The sequence below is a fragment of the Bos indicus genome, chromosome 16, assembly GCF_029378745.1.
Source record: "Bos indicus isolate NIAB-ARS_2022 breed Sahiwal x Tharparkar chromosome 16, NIAB-ARS_B.indTharparkar_mat_pri_1.0, whole genome shotgun sequence".
In the NCBI taxonomy this organism is placed as follows: domain Eukaryota; kingdom Metazoa; phylum Chordata; class Mammalia; order Artiodactyla; family Bovidae; genus Bos; species Bos indicus.
In genome coordinates, this window is record NC_091775.1 from 27,883,097 (window position 1) to 27,898,029 (window position 14,933).

A 14,933-nucleotide genomic window follows, 5' to 3' on the forward strand; every position below is an offset into this window, starting at 1 on the left:
ACAATAGTCAAGACATAGATACAAACCAAGTCTCCATATACAGATGAATGGATAAAGGAAATGTGGTATATACACACATATATAAAATACATATGTATTTAAAAATATATGTATAAATACACACATTTGTAAAATACATATGTATTTTAAAATATATGTATTTTATATATATGTGTATACACACACACACACACACACACACATATATATATATACACAATGGAATATTACTCAGCCATAAAAAATAATGAAATAATGCTATTTGCAGTAACATGATGGACCTAATATCATACTAAGTGAAGTAAGTCAGACAAAGAAGGGCAAATATCATATATCACTTATATGTGGAATCTTAAAAAATAATATAAATGAATTAATATACAAAACAGAAATGGACTCACAGACACAGATAACAAACTTATGCTTACCAAAGGGGAAAGGGTGGTGGGGAGAGATAAATTAAGAGTTTGGGGTTAACAGATACAAATTATTTTACATAAAATAGATAAGCAATAAGGATTTACTGTATAGTACAGGAAACTGTATTTAATATCTTGTAATAACCTATAATAGAAAAAAATCTGAAAATATATATATATAATTGAATCACTTTGCCTTACACCTGAACTAATACAATCTTGTAAATCAACTATACTTCAATTAAAAAAAAAAAATCTGACTTGTGTTACTCCATACTTATAAGTCATGGTCCTATAAAGAAGACTCATCCAGTTGCATTTATAGAGGTCAAATACTAACCCTTAATGAGACTACTACGGAGACCAAGGTGTGAGTATGTGTCTTCTCTCCAGTAGCTCACTGCAGTGGACTGAATGGCTGTGCCCCCTTCAAATTTAGATGTTTAAACCCCACACCACACTGTGGTAGTTTTAGGATGTCGGACTGTAGGTTATAATTAGGGTTAGTTAAATAAGATCGGGGTTTCCCTGGTGGCTCAGACTGTAAAGAATCTGCTGCAATGCAGGAGACCCAGATTCAATCCCTGGGTCAGGAAGATCCCCTGGAAAAGGGAATGGCAATCCACTGCAGTATTCTTGCCTGGAGAATTCCATGGACAGAGGTGCATGGTAGGCTATGGTACATGGGGTCACAAAAGAGTCAGACACAACTGCTGCTGCTGCTGCTAAGTCGCTTCAGTCGTGTCCGACTCTGTGCGACTCCATAGACGGAAGCCCACCAGGTTCCCCTGTCCCAGCTGAGCAACTAACAAACACACACACACACAGGTAAGATCATGAGGGTGGGGCCCTCATGAATGGGATTGAAGTGTTAGTAGCTCAGTCATGTCCAACTCGTTGTGACCCCATGGACTACTAGCCCATCAGGCTCCTCTGTCCACGGGATTAGGATTAGTGCCCTTACAAGAGTCACGAGAAAGCCTGCCTCCCCTCTGCTCTTGCCACATAAGGACACAATGAGAAGTCCACCGTCTGTAGCCCAGAAGGAGATCTCACCAGAACCCAAGTGTGCTGCACCAATCTCAGGCTTCTAGCCTCCAGAACTGTGAGAAAATAAATGTCTGTGTTTTATAAGCCACCTGGTCTCTGGTATTTGCTAGCGCAGCCCAAATAGACTAAGACATTCATCTTCCTTTATACTTCATTTCCACAGTCAGTGCACGAGAGTCAGCTCCATCCCCAAGTGCCTATCAGGACGCTGGGCTATAGCATCTATTTTCTTACCAATAACAAAGATCCTCCTGTTTCACTGTGAGCAAAATTAACCTGAACCTCACCTCCCCTCAGGTAAGAATTCCCCGCAGCAAGAATTTTCCCTTCCTTTCCTTTCCCTCGGGCAATGCTGACTTGCAATGTAGCAACTTATCCATCTGCGAGTGAGGAAGAAAGAACTCCTCCCCTTGTAGCTCATCCCAGCACCTATCTCAGAAGGGTGGGGAGCAGCTCCTCTCCTGCAGGTGGTCCCCAGAGGTAGCTTAATCTGTAGCAGGCCTTTTCTTCAAGAAATCCACCCGCATTTCTCATCTTGCAGCAGCTTTGGGCTGGGTCATTTCTCAAGGACATCTTGTTTCCTAAAGCAGGAACACCCCAGAGCAAACCCCAGATTGTGTATCAATAGAGAAAGGCAGAAACCCTTTTGGCCCACAACTTTAATCAATTTCTGTCCCTCTGTGGTGCCCTGGGATCAGCGTAAATGCTGTTGAAAGAGATCTCAGACTCCCTGATTGCTCCGGTGAGACAGGCCAGGATTTCAGGAAACAATAAACAACAAGGAAGAGATGAAAAGTTAATGAATGCCCCCTTAAGGATGAAAGTTCACAAAACTGCAAAGAAGGGGAGAAAAGATGCAGGCAGGTTGTCATGGAGCATCACCGATGACCAAAACCCTGGGTCAGACCAACACACAGCACAGCCACTGCAAAAGAAGGAGATAGAAGTAAGCTCAGGGGTCCTCTGGGAGCTGGTGTGATTGCACCAGAGATGTTCTCCAGCCTCACATGGGTGTGACTTGCTCTAGCTCCTTCCCCAGGAAGTGCCTCACTCCATAAGAGGAAGCAAGGAAGCCCTTTGCTAAGTCACTGCTCCCCAGCCAGAGCCCCAAGGAAATATGACTTAGGAAAAGCTTGACTTCCACAAATTTCAGATTCAACCCAATTGAGCCTAATGTGCTTCTAGGAAGGCCTTTCCTAGATCACTGGAAAGGGGTCAGCAACACTACTATTCTAGAGCAGAATAGAAGTGGTTGTACCCAGACAGCTAGGCAGGACCAGGAATAAGCTGGTGCTCTAGCTCTTCTGCCTGAGAAGCAGGTCGAGGGCAATGCCCTACTCCTGAATCCTCGGGACATGCCCATACCTGCATCTCCACAGGCCAGTAAAGGCCTTGCTGCATAGGCTGCAGCCTTCCCCAGGGGAAGGGCCTGGTGTTCTCTGCATAAGATATTGTGGGCCTTGTACACAATAATTTACACCCATTTATTTTGCATCTACTCTTGTTGCTGTCCAATCACTCAGTCATGTCCCACTCTTTTTGACCCCATGGACTGCAGCACGCCAGGCTTCCCTGTCCATCACCAACTCTCAGAGTTTGCTCAGATTCACATCCATTGAGTTGGTGATACTATCCAACTATCTCATCCTCTGATGCCCCCTTCTCCTCCTGTCCTCAATCTTTCTCCACATCAGGGTCTTTTCCAATGAGCTGGCTCTTCCCATCAGGTGGCCAAAGTATTAGAACTTCAGTATCTACTCTACCTTGTTGCAATTTAATTCTTTGTTTCTGATTTCCTTCTATATGTCAATCAAAGACATTCTGTGTGAGAAGTTAGGCGCTTTAAACTGTACCCACCACCCCCAATTTCATCCAAATTAATAAGAGCTTGCATCCTTGAAATGATCTGAGATATAATTGATGACAATCACACTCCTCCCAGAAATGCCTGCCACAGAACATGCATTGTTTCCACAAAGAAATAAGACAGGCCAGTGTGAATAAACAGCGCTTGGCAGCAATACCATCCAAGAATTTTCAAGTATCACGAACAAGCAGTTTACCAAAACGACTTACCTCAGCCAGAGAGAGCTGGACAATGCCATTCTGGTCCTTGTCCAGAAGTCTGAACAGTTCTAGAATGCCAGAGAAGGAATGAAGTCAGATAAGGATGCTCCTGGACTTTGGAACAGCCGGAGAGCTGCCTCTGTCCACCCCACACCCACCTGACATCCTCCCTCCATCTCTGGCACCCTCTCCAGCTCCCACCTTGCTTCAGGGACCCCAGAAGGGTAGATCTGGATCCAATGCCCAGAGCAGTGAGCTTTTGGCAGCAGATGTCCGCTTGCCCAATTAGACAAACTTCCAGTTGTGAGCAGAGAAGTTCCTTTTACCATCTGCACATTCAGAGCTCTAGAAACTTGCAATTCTTTTAACATTGGGGGGGGGCTGGGGTCATGGAACAGGGGTGGTTGCTCCATGTGTGGGTAATCCAGACACTAAGCTTCGCCTCTGGCTGCCTGACCCTTCCCCAAACTCCCTCCCTTAATAGGATATATTAGCATAAGCATGGGGCTTCCTAGATGGCTGGGTGGGTAAAGAATCTGCCTGTAATGCAGAAGATGAAGGTTTGATTCTTGCATCAGGAAGATCCCCTGGAGGAGGAAATGGCAACCCACTCCAGTATTCTCGCCTGAAAAGTCCCAAGGACAGAGGAGCCTGGTGGGCTACAGTCCGTGGAGTCGCAGAGTCAGACGCAACTGAGGGGCTAAGCACAGCATTACAGCATAAGCCCAAGCGGGCAGAAGACTATCCACAGCCTCCCAGAAGGAGACCCCTATCCTCTCTCTGGGAGGTGATACCTGCTCTCAAATGATTCCCATAGATGCGAACAGATACCAAAAGCCATTTAAGGACCATTGCAGGACTCGTTCATTTGCTGCAGTGACTGCACACAATAGGTGCACAAAAATCTTCCAGAGAAGGCAACACCTTGGGCATGGCCAGCTTGGACTTCCTCAGCCCCTTGTTTCTGCTGCCCCTCCCCCAAGGATGCCACAGTTACCTAAGCCTTTCTGGTTCTGCCTTCTGGCCCTGCCCCCTTCCCCTTCCTATACCTCGGGAGAAGTGGGATGGGTCAGGGTGGGGGTGAGGGGCTTCCTTGGTGGATCAGATGGTAAAGAAACTGCCTGCAATGTAGGAGACCCCGGTCTGATCCCTGAGTTGGGAAGAACCCCTGGAGAAGAAATGGGCAACCCACTCCAGTATTTTTGTGTAGAAAATCCCATGGACAGAGGAGTATGGTGGGCTACAGTCCATGGGGTTGCAAAGAGTTGGACACGATTGAGGGACTAACACTTTCACTTGAGAGAGTGACTCACTGAAGAGGGTCTCCAGGCGGATCATACAGGCAATGAAGCTGTCAAAGTCCATGGTGAGTTTGCTGCATGCGTACCGCATGGCGATGGTCTGCTGGACCTGGTCACTGAGGGTGAAACCTGTGGGCAGAGGGGGGCCAGGGTCACAGATGGAATGGGGGGCTCAGTTCTATCTCCAACAGAACTCAGGGCTAACTCTGGCCTGATACTGCCCCCTTCAAAGGATTCCAGAGGATTCTGGTAATCAAATCAGTTTCCTTTTAGAAAATCCTCAACAGGATGAACCTCCTCCTTGGTCCAAAAATAGGCCTGGAGCTCCAGCACTAACTTAGCTTTGCATCACATGGACGACAGCAAAAAAAACAGGGAAGGTGAAGGGACTGCCTCTCCTGCCCATCCCCTGCACAGCCCAGTCCTGTGATTCCTGTCACCTTCCCAGGAACAGGCAAAGTCCTTGGAAAAAGTCTAAAGAATCCAGCAACATTCCCTGCTCCCCAGTTAAGGAAGGTACTCAACACGTCTTTGTTATCACACTGACATCCAACATAAGGCAATTACCACTGATGGTCATTAGCAACCACCATCATATTAAGCACATTTACAATGAGCACATCCCAGTCTCGGGATCTTGCCTTCAGGATGTGTCCTCACCTGCCTTCTTGAGGGCTGTCCTCATCTCGTGGGCATCAATAGTCCCCGAGTGGTTATGATCGGTCTCCCGAAAGATGTCCTAAAGCAGGAGAAAAATTCCAGGTGAAAACAGCTGTTTGCAGCCCCTGCAGAACCATCTCCCTCCACCCCCACTGCTTCCTCAACAGGCCAGGGACACCCTCAGAGGCTTCACTGATTCCTCCCAAGAAGTCTCCAGAACAAAAATAGGAGCTTGTGCTCAGAGCCAGTCTAGTCCTTGTGCTCTGTGAACAGTGGGACTTCCTCTGGCGGCACTGGCGCAGGGGCCTGCTTAGTCCTTCCCGGACAACGTGTCCGGGTCTGGGGTTCACTTTGACCATGATGAAGGATCTGGTCAGACCAGGGCAGGAAACTGATCAGGAATGGGTGTCAGCAAGGCGCCAGGAACAGAACCGAGGAGAGTGACCAGAGCCCAGAGGATACCCAACAGGGGGAAAAGGGTTACCAGGTACTTTCGGATCTTCAGCCAGAGCGTCTTGAATTCCACCAGTTCCAGGGAGCCTGTCCCATTGCTCTAGGCGGGTTAAGGCCAACGCGATCAAGCCCAGATTCCACATGCTTTATGGACCACATTCTCTGTGGCCTTGCACAGTGAGTGTCTTAAGACCTCAGTGAACATCCATGTCTGCGGTAAGCAGGGCCCTGGGGGTCATGGTGGGAAGGATTGGTGGGAGACAAGTTCAAATAAAGATTAAAGAGTCAAACGCTCACAAAGGCCCTCGTTTGAGGTCAGGCATAGAGCTAGGGGCAAAGGGCAAGTCAGGAGCCTAAAGCCCTCCTACAATATCATTCGTTTAGTGTCCAGCATCCTCATCATCGTGGGACATTGAAAGGGTGGAGCTAAGCAATCTGTAGTAAATTCCCTTCCAGATTTAAATGTCTGCCATTGATACTAGAGTTGACGGCAAAATGGTACCAGAAGAGTCAGGAGCATAGGACTGGGATTCCTGGCCACACACAGTCTACACGTATTTGGTGCTTTAAAGGGGCTCTGAGCTTCTCAACATTGATTCCCAGGGATCTTGAGACATGGTCCCAGCAGGACAGCTGGCTCAGCCAAAATGGGCCAGGGGTTCTGTGCGATCCTCTGTGTCCTGTGACTGCTGATTAAGCACTGGGCTAGACCTGGGGGGTGCTTTTGAACTGTTTGTGAAGTTCGGTCTCTTTGAAACTACCCTTTTCTCAGCCATTCCAATTAATCAATAGACACCAGCGTGTTACAACTCAGGTATTAAAATTCTGAAACAGACCATCATTCTCACCTCCTTCAACTAGCCAAACAAAAAGTCATGTTTGCACTCAAGACTGTAAACCTCACCCTTTAAGGAAGTCTGTGTCTTTTGTCTCCACAGTCTATGCTGAGTGTTGGATGTAACCACAGCCTTCAAATCCTCACTAATATGTCTACCAACATGCCTGAGGATAGTAATCCACAAAGAGGGCTAACGCTATGGTCTAGCCAGACCTGTGTATACTTGTATCTCATTTCAGCCTCACAAGACCACAGGAGCTACACTCCGTTATCCCATTTTCCAGGAGAAGACATGAGGTTCACAGTATTCAATAACTGTGGTGGGGCCAGAACTTGGATCTCCTGTCTGTTCCAAAGCCCTGTCTCAGAGCACCAACATATCCTCAATTCCAGACAAAGCTTCCCACTCCCAGGCCTTGTCCCAAATACCCTGAATCAGCATCTCCAGGAGTGAGACCCAGGCAACTGGATTTTTAAAACCCCATGATTTTTCAGTGATGATACATGCTACACTGGACCACATGTTAAACGATTCTATTAACATGAAAATATCCAGAATAGGCAAATCTATAGAGACAGCAAGAGGTAGTAGGGCAGAGGGTTTGGGGTTGTTGAGCGGAAAGGTGAGTGACGGCAAATATGGGTGCAGAGTTCCTTTTAGGGGTGATAAAAAGCTCTAAAATGGATGGTGGTGTTTGCACAACTCTGTGAATATACTAAAAAAAAACATGAAATTGTACCCTTTAAATGGGTACATGGGATGGTATGTGAATTATGTCTCAATATCGATAGCTCAACAGGTAAAGAATCCACCTGCAATGCAGGAGACACAGGAGACATGGGTTCCATCCCTGAATCGGGAAGATCCCCCAGAAGAGGAAATCACTACCCACTCCAATATTCTTGCCTGAAAAAATCTCATGGACAGAGAAGCTTGGTGGGCTACAGTCCAAAGGGCTGCAGAGTCAGACGCCACTGAATGAACAAAAACACGCAAAAAGCTACACAAGGTTCCATGGGGCTTCCCTTGTGGCTCAGATGGTAAAGAACCCGCCTGCAATGTGCAAGAACTGGGTTCAACCCCTGGGTTGGGAAGATCCCCTGGAGAAGAAAACAGCTACCCACTCCAGTATTCTGTACTGGAGAACGCCAGGAACTGTATAGTCCATGGGGTCGCAAAGTCAGACACAACTGAGCAACTTTCACCACAGGCAGTTCTGCTGTATTTTCTGGTTCAAAACCACTGCCCCCCAAAGCATCCAAATGGTGAAACAGACACTCTTGAAGAATGGCTGAGTTACAGTCCTCCTAGAGCCATGAGAATGCAAACACCCCTGGGAACAATGTTTGAGGGACCACAAGGTCACCCTCAAATCTAAATGAAAGCTCATAGGCAAGTTTGAGAAGAATGACTCAGAAATCAAGGAACTGTTTGCAGAAAAGTGGATCAACAGTTAACAGTTCTTCATGGCCCATGGTTTCTTAAAGGTGGACCTCACTGAAGGACCACACTGGCCTCATAGAAGGCTGCAGGGGTGGACAGGCCCAGCATCTGAAACTCCGGGACCACAAGGATAGAACCAGCTCTCCACAGTTGACACTCCCTAGCAGAGGTCGGCACACTCAAGCCGGCCACCCAGGCCCTCTGTGCATGGCCACGGGGCAAGTACAACTCATTCCTCCCACCCCAGAGGTCGTCATATCTCATCACAGATGAAGCCCCCAGAGCTGAAGTACATTCTCCAAAGCTCCAGTTTTCAAAGAAATCGCCTTCACCAGCAGCACCATGGGACACGGTAACCTGGACCCACCCAAGACCAAGTTTCAAGGAAGGGGCGCCCTGCCCTTCCCCACTCTGTGCTGAAGGTGTTCCTTCCACCTGGAATGCCCTAACCTTCTCCATTCCTCCCCAAATCCCTTTCTCATTCTTCAACATAGAACAAGGGTTAAATCAGGTCAGAGCAAACAAACAGGTTTTATCCTGTGTCATCAAATTCTCAACAACTGGTGTCAAGGCTGGGAGACAGAGACAGATGGGGATGGAGAGAGCCAGGGAGAGGAAGGAGAGGAACCGAGCTCCGTGGGAGGAATGCCATGATAAGTGGGGGGAAGGCCACAAATGCCATTTTTGCTGTCTCTGAATTATTGATATGTATACACTATCACCCTTATGGCAGAAAGTGAAGAGGAACTCAAAAGCCTCTTGATGAAAGTGAAAGTGGAGAGTGAAAAAGTTGGCTTAAAGCTCAACATTCAGAAAACGAAGATCATGGCATCCGGTCCCACCACTTCATGGGAAATAGATGGGGAAACAGTGCAAACAGTGTCAGACTTTATTTTTCTGGGCTCCAAAATCACTACAGATGGTGACTGCAGCCATGAAATTAAAAGACGCTTACTCCTTGGAAGGAAAGTTATGACCAACCTAGATAGCATATTCAAAAGCAGAGACATTACTTTGCCAACAAAGGTCTGGCTAGTCAAGGCTATGGTTTTTCCTGTGGTCATGTATGGATGTCAGAGTTGGACTGTGAAGAAGGCTGAGCGCCGAAGAATTGATGCTTTTGAAGTGTGGTGTTGGAGAAGACTCTTGAGAGTCCCTTGGACTGCAAGGAGATCCAACCAGTCCATTCTGAAGGAGATCAGCCCTGGGATTTCTTTGGAAGGAATGATGCTAAAGCTGAAACTCCAGTACTTTGGCCACCTCATGCGAAGAGTTGACTCATTGGAAAAGACTCTGATGCTGGGAGGGATTGGGGGCAGGAGGAGAAGGGGACGACAGAGGATGAGATGGCTGGATGGCATCACTGACTCGATGGATGTGAGTCTGAGTGAACTCCGGGAGTTGGTGATGGACAGGGAGGCCTGGCGTGCTGCGATTCATGGGGTCACAAAGAGTCGTACACGACTGAGCGACTGAACTGAACTGATACACTATCATGTGCAAAACAGATAGCCGGTGGGAAGCTGCTGGATAGCACAGGGAGCTCAGCGTGGTGCTCGGTGATGACCTAGAGGGGTGGGATCGGGGTAGGGAGGAGGTTCAAAAGGGAGCGGATATATATGTAATTATGACTGATTCACGTTATTATACAGCAGAAACCAACACAACATTGGAAAGCAATTATGCTCCAATAAAAAAATTTAAGTTCTTGGTGAAAATGAAAAAAAAAAAATGTGAATCACCAAAAAAAAAAAGAGGATCTTAAACAAGTCATTTAAACATGGCACACCTCAGTTTCTTCACCTGTAAAACAGAGAGCATCTCAGGCTTACTGAGGAGCAAAAATGAGATGACATTTTTCTTTCCAGCTCAGGCAGGGTACCTGCCATATGCTCAGAAAATGCTACTTCCCTTCTTTCTCTTTCCCCTGCCTCCATCTCAGGTGGAGGAGTCGAGAAAACCAGGATCAAAGTAAAAATAATGTGACATTTAAAGGATACATCCATCAGGCTGATCATCTCTCTGCAAGTGTTGATGTCAAATCCATCAAATTTGATGTCTGTTCCTAAATATTTAAATAGAAAGGGGTGAGGGGAGTCAGGATCATTTGAAAGCACGGGAAATAATTGCCCTGGTAGGAGGCCACCAAAGACACCAGCCAGAGTACAGAGCCGAACGTGAGCGCCGCATAAACGAGTGAGCTTGGTGGCGGGCTCCTGGGAAGAGGCCCCCTGGGGTCCCAGAGGTGGATGCTGGCCTCGGGGCTCAGTGTCAGAATCTCAGCTTTGCAACTCACAAGCCACGGACTTCAGCAAGCTAATATCTCTGAGCTGTGCTTTTCTGCTCCATCAATAAGAACAACAATAATACTTGCCCCCAAAGCTAACTGGTGATAAAATTAGATAATGTAAGTGAAGTTCTTAGCATGGTGCTTGGTCTATGACAAGGTCTTAATAAATCAGCTAACTTTTTATTGGTCAGGTATTGTTCAAAGCACTCTATTTTGTTTAGTCTCTACGTCAAGTCCAGCTCTTTTGAGACCCCTTGGGCTGCAGCCCAAGTGGCTCAGCAGAAAAGAATCTGCCTGCAATGCAGGAGTCTCAGGAGATGTGGGTTTGATACCCAGATTGGAAAGATGGAAAGAGGGCATGATAACACACTCCAGTAGTCCTGCCTGGAGAATGCCATGGATGGAGGAGCCTGTGTCTATAGGATCACAAAGAGTCAGACACGACTGAAGTGACTTAGCACGCATGCATGGACTGCAGCCCTCCAGGCTTCACCGTCCATGGAATTTCCCAGCCAAGAATACTGGAGTGGCTTGCCATTCCCTTCTCCAGGGGATCTTCCCGACCCAGGGATCAAAGCTGCGTCTCCTGCGTTGGCAGGTGGATTCTTTACAACTGAGCCACCAGGGAAGCCCTCTAAGAACTGTACCCCATGTGGTAAATACCTTCATACCCATTTTATAGATAAGGAAACAGAGGCCCAGAGAGGTTAAATAATTTGCTCAAGATCACAGAACCCAGGCCGAGCTGCGATCTAAACACAGGCCATCTGGCTCCACAGCCCAAGCTTTTAACCACAACACACAGCCTCTCAAACAGTAACTGTTAATGTTACTGCTAAATTGCAGGCATCTCTGGGATCTACAGCCATCCCTGGCTCCGTGCTCAACTTGTTCACACCTGAAAACCAAGGCAGGAAGACGCCAAAGACCCTGCAGCCCTCTCCACTTCCCTGGGCTCCTTCTCTGCCAGGCGGGAGGAATAGCTGGAGCAGAGGGTGGGGAGGGCCTCCAGGCCTGGGCTCTCAACCCTGGGGAAGTGCTCAGCCCAGGGTGGGCTCACATCCGGCCTTGCCCCTGTGTCCTTCATGCTCGGACCCTTTCTGGCTGCCATGGGTGAACATACCCATCGCTCAACCAGCCAGAAGCCTTAACCTGGCCCATCCTCGGGCTGGGCAAGAAACCAGCTCCATGGATCTGCAGTTCATAGGGGAGGAACATGATTTTTCTCAGCCTGGGTGCAGTTTGATCCTCTTCCAGCCCTCAGGACTTTAGCTAAAGTCTGAAGACTGAGAACTGTCATGATCGAGGACAGGCAGAATCCTCCCCTCCACACGCCTTCCCCAGAGGTGCACTACAGAACAGGATTTTCAAGCTGCATAGCTTCCACAGTACCAACTTATTAATTTTGTGGGAGAATTTCATTTAAGTCACTTTAAGCCCAATTTCTTTCCCGCCAGGACTCAGGACTCTTTGCTGTAGGGCCGAGTGGCCCCAGCATCAGCCCCGCTCTCACCCTGCCCACCACCCCTCTGCTCCAGCCTCTCCCACCTGCCAGACATTCTCAGTACAGATGGAATCAGGGCCCTGGTCCCCATCTGCAGTGCCCCTGACCCAGTGCCCACCCCCACGCTCACTAGCTCCCAACATCTCTCTTAGGCTCCCAGACTTCCTGAAAAGGCCCCATCAAGAACTTACGTTTGGAAAACACTTCATTCAGAGCTGTCCTGAGTTCATTGGCCCTGATCTCAGAATCCTAGAAAGAGGAATCCAAATGCAAAGCATGTCACACCTTAATGAGTGTTTCAAGACACAAAATTAACGTAGATTCAGACACCAGGTCCACTGACCCTATGATTTTTAAAAGGGTATGACAGCTTTAAAAAAAAAATCGAATTCACAGCTTCTCTGGGGCCCCCATAGCCCAGTGAGAACTGTATATTAATGGCGTGAGCAGGGTACACTCATAGCAGAAGGCTGCACACAGGGTCTACTGCCTTTCTCAGACTTGTCCAACCCGAGACCAAGACGGGGCAAGAAGCAGTAAAGGAGCTAGTGTTGAGAGCCACGTGCCTGGGGTGGAGCATCTGCAAAACCTCACAATAGGACTGTCCTTGTGTTAGGGTGAAGGGAGCTGTGACTTTGTAAACTGCTGAACACCATATGGGCTTCCCTGGTAACTCAGTAAAGAATTTACCTGCAATGCAGGAGACCCAGGTTCAATCCCTGGCTCAGGAAGATCCCCTGGAGAAGGCAACTCACTCCAGTATTCTTGCCTTGGAAATCCCATGGACAGAGGAGCCTGGAGAGCTATAGTCAATGGGGTCGCAAGGGTTGAACATGACTTAGCAACCAAACCACCACCAAACGCCATTTACCTTTACCATGTAATTGCCATTTGCCTGCAATATAATTGCTGGAGTTCACAGTCGCCAGTGGCAGAACTGGGATTCGAAACCTAAGTCTGTCTCACTCCAAAGCACTTGCTTTCCCCATTGCATCTGTGGGAGCTGCTATTTCACATAAAGCCCACCTCATCCCAGAAGTAGAGATTTGGGGGACTAGGGTTTTTCACCCGCACGGGGTGGGGGATAAACACTGAGCCTCAGGATTATTGGTCCCTTAACAACCAGCTGAAGGACAGACCTCAGGCAGGATGCCGAATGAAGCTCAGAGACAGTGAGGCTTAGAGAAGGGGCCCCAGGTTAAACTCTGGGTTCCAGTTGTAACCCCCCCCCCAACTTATTCGCCATGGGACCTTAGCCAAGTCACTTCCCCTGGTGAGGTGTGGTCTTAACACTTGTCTGCACGGGGCCCCATTTCTCCCCTCTTCCACCAGCCAGGCCCAGGCTGCTCAACTGGAAATAAGCAAGGTGGGAGCTGTGAGCTTGCCTGTGAGTGCAGCTGGCCTCATTCAGGCACAGAACGGTCAGTCTCAATAATAAGACCTGGGGACATCCTGAAAAGCCTCCAGGCCAGGAATGGGCTGTTGAGACCTTGATTGTCCTTCACAAGGCCTCATGCCCCAGCCAGCTCCTTAACCTCTCTGGGCCTGACCCTGCACCAGGAGAACAGCGACAGTGACTGATATTGCCCCACCAGGCAAGCGAGAAAAGATAAGGTACATGAAGAACTACACAAATAGGAGCTTTCATTTTGTTATCAGTCTTGATGTTCCAAATAAAATACGGTCCCTTGGAAGCTAAGGCAACAAGGTTTTGTTAGCAAAACATTGGTCTAAGTGTCTGTCTTGAACATAAATTGCCTCAATTTTGCAAAGACTTCTTTAATGGCTATATAAAGGAATTGTGTTCCCAGGTTTTATTTTCTGCAAAGGATTTTAATGTATTTTCTTCTACTCCGTCCTTAAGTCTATAAAGTGGCTCAGAGCTTTCCAGGGATGGAGAGCATTGTTTTTCTCCTTCTGTTACAGAATGAATGTTTGCATCTCCAAAATTTGTATGTTGAAATCCAACCCCCAATGTTAAAGTATAGGAGGAGGGACCTTTGGGAGGTGATTAGGTCATGAGGGTGGAGCCCTCATGAGTGGAATTAGTGCCTTTACAAAAGGGACCCCAGATGGATTCCTAATCCTCTTTCTGCCACATGAGACAGTGAGACGTGAGTCCACAAGTTAGAAGACAGCCCTCCCCAGAATCTGACCAGGCCAACACCCTGATCTCAGACTGCTAGCCTCCAGCACTGTGAGAAATAAATTTCTGTTGTTCAAACGCTTCCCAGTCTGCAGTACCTTGTTATAGCAGTCCAAGATGATGGACGCCTTTCCAGGCCCTCTGGCAAACCTATTATCCTTCAAAGAGCAGTGCATTCGCTGTATTTATGGGGCCAGTTGTGACACTTGGAGTCTTGAGTCTGCTCTGACTTACAGCCCCTCAGGACCGGAATCACAATAAGCCAAGTCAGCAGGATGGGGCGGGAAGGAGCAGTGGGCACACCAGCTCCACAAGCCCTGGAGCGGCGCTGGCACCTGGGCCAAGCTTGACTTTCACAAGCCCAGTTCCGCCCGTGTCCCTGGGGGCAGGCGAGGCAGCAGGACAGGAAGCACTTAGCCCAGGTCTGGTTGACTGAGCTGCCAGCCACCTGGGCTGGGCGATTCCTCTCATCTCTGAAGGATGTAGGGAAGTTTTGCCTTCTGGTTTTCTAGTCAGGGTTCTGATCCACCAGGGTCAGTTTACACACAGAAAGGCTTTTGGAAGGACCTGGAGATTCAAATTTTCTACTTTCTCAAAATGCAAGACGACACAGCAAGAAAAGTGGCCGAGGTCAGTCCCACAGTCCTCTCACCAGCAGTGTAGGAAAGACCTCAGGCTTCAGACAGGAAGAGGCAACAGACAGGCCTGGGAGGCCTGAGACCTGTGGCCCTTGCTACGCAAGGAGATGCAAAGGACAAAAG

General features: G+C 48.1%; 1 protein-coding gene across 1 annotated transcript in view; it reads right to left on the minus strand.

The window, feature by feature from the left end:
- Positions 1-2,110: 2,110 nt before the first annotated feature.
- The window catches only part of CAPN8 (calpain 8), a 68,527-nt gene continuing 55,704 nt past the window's right edge, over positions 2,111-14,933 (minus strand). Inside the window, exons 15-21 of the mRNA XM_070768016.1 lie at positions 12,218-12,275; positions 10,233-10,297; positions 5,982-6,050; positions 5,498-5,576; positions 4,850-4,966; positions 3,546-3,604; positions 2,111-2,394 (exon numbers count right to left, since the gene is read on the minus strand). Of these exons, the coding sequence (XP_070624117.1) occupies positions 2,371-2,394; positions 3,546-3,604; positions 4,850-4,966; positions 5,498-5,576; positions 5,982-6,050; positions 10,233-10,297; positions 12,218-12,275 (471 nt within the window). The 3' untranslated portion in view covers positions 2,111-2,370. The remainder of the gene's footprint in view (positions 2,395-3,545; positions 3,605-4,849; positions 4,967-5,497; positions 5,577-5,981; positions 6,051-10,232; positions 10,298-12,217; positions 12,276-14,933) is intronic.